This window comes from Mus pahari, unplaced genomic scaffold (genome assembly GCF_900095145.1).
Source record: "Mus pahari unplaced genomic scaffold, PAHARI_EIJ_v1.1 scaffold_14957_1, whole genome shotgun sequence".
Lineage (NCBI taxonomy): Eukaryota > Metazoa > Chordata > Mammalia > Rodentia > Muridae > Mus > Mus pahari.
In genome coordinates, this window is record NW_018393227.1 from 5,275 (window position 1) to 6,357 (window position 1,083).

The 1,083-nt window shown below is 48.5% G+C and overlaps 1 protein-coding gene across 1 annotated transcript; it reads right to left on the reverse strand.

The window, feature by feature from the left end:
• Positions 1 to 235: 235 nt before the first annotated feature.
• LOC110315425 (THO complex subunit 4-like) lies at positions 236 to 934 on the reverse strand. The gene is given in 1 exon segment (XM_021189482.1): positions 236 to 934. A coding segment is annotated over 1 exon segment (699 nt).
• Between the last annotated feature and the right edge of the window lie 149 nt (positions 935 to 1,083).

Genomic DNA, 1,083 nt, shown 5'->3' on the forward strand with positions numbered 1-1,083 from the left:
GAGAGAGAGAGAGAGAGAGAGAGAGAGAGAGAGAGAGAGACAGAGACAGAGACAGAGACAGAGACAGAGACAGAGACAGAGAGAAAGAGCCTTACATGGGTTTTAAAAGAGAAAAGAAAAAGAAAATGAAGCAAAGAAGGAATCCACCATTGTCTTCCAGGCCCAGTAGCCAACCCTCAGTCTAGGCATCACAGACCAGCTCTGGGTCCCTTTCTTGTGCAGATTTGCTCAGTTGTTAGCTGATGCCCATCCTTTCCTGATAAGCAACCAGCTGGGAGTCCAACTCCTGCAGACAGCTGCTGCTGCTGCCTCTCCCTCTTCCCTGGCTGCCTCCAAGTGTCCCTCTCCTGTTGCCTCCACCACCAAAGCCTCCAGAGCCAGGGTTTCTTGTCATGCCACCCTTGTTTCTGCTTTGTGGAGATCTTCATTATGTATGAATCTGTGAGGTGACAAGCTGGATGTTCATAGGGCAGCCATCCAAAGGGATGCCACTGTACTGTCTCATACCCTTCAGGGCATCTGCTTTCCTTTCAAAGTGCACATGTGCTGTCCCTAAACTTCGTCCAGAGCGATCATAGTGCACAGCAGATTTTTTTTTCAAGGTTCCAAATTCAGCAAAGAGTTGCTGAATATCAGCATCTGACACTCCGAAGTGCAGGTTTGACAGGAGCAGCTTCCCACCAGTATCCATGTGGTTTCCACCCCTGAAGCCGCCATCGAATAGGTCATGCTGCCATTTGTCTGGAAGTTGTTTTGGTCTGCGGTATGGTGCCAGCCTGTTCCTGCTGCCAGGGGTGATGGCAAGCGGGTACCTCCTAGGCTCAGCGCCTTGATTCACCCAGGAGTCAGGTCTGCTGTGATGTCGTTGCTGGATCTTGCTCAGCCTAATGATGTCTTCCAGAGACATGTCCATTTTGTCAGCCATGGTGGGCATGGATTTGGGCCTTGGATCCGCCTTACCTGATTTGAAAACAAAATTTTAATTTATGTTGAAAGGACATCTGTCGTTTCAACATATTGCATTATTAAACCATAGGGAAGAGTTCCTGAGAACTTGATTAGGAAAAACAAGAAGTTTGAACC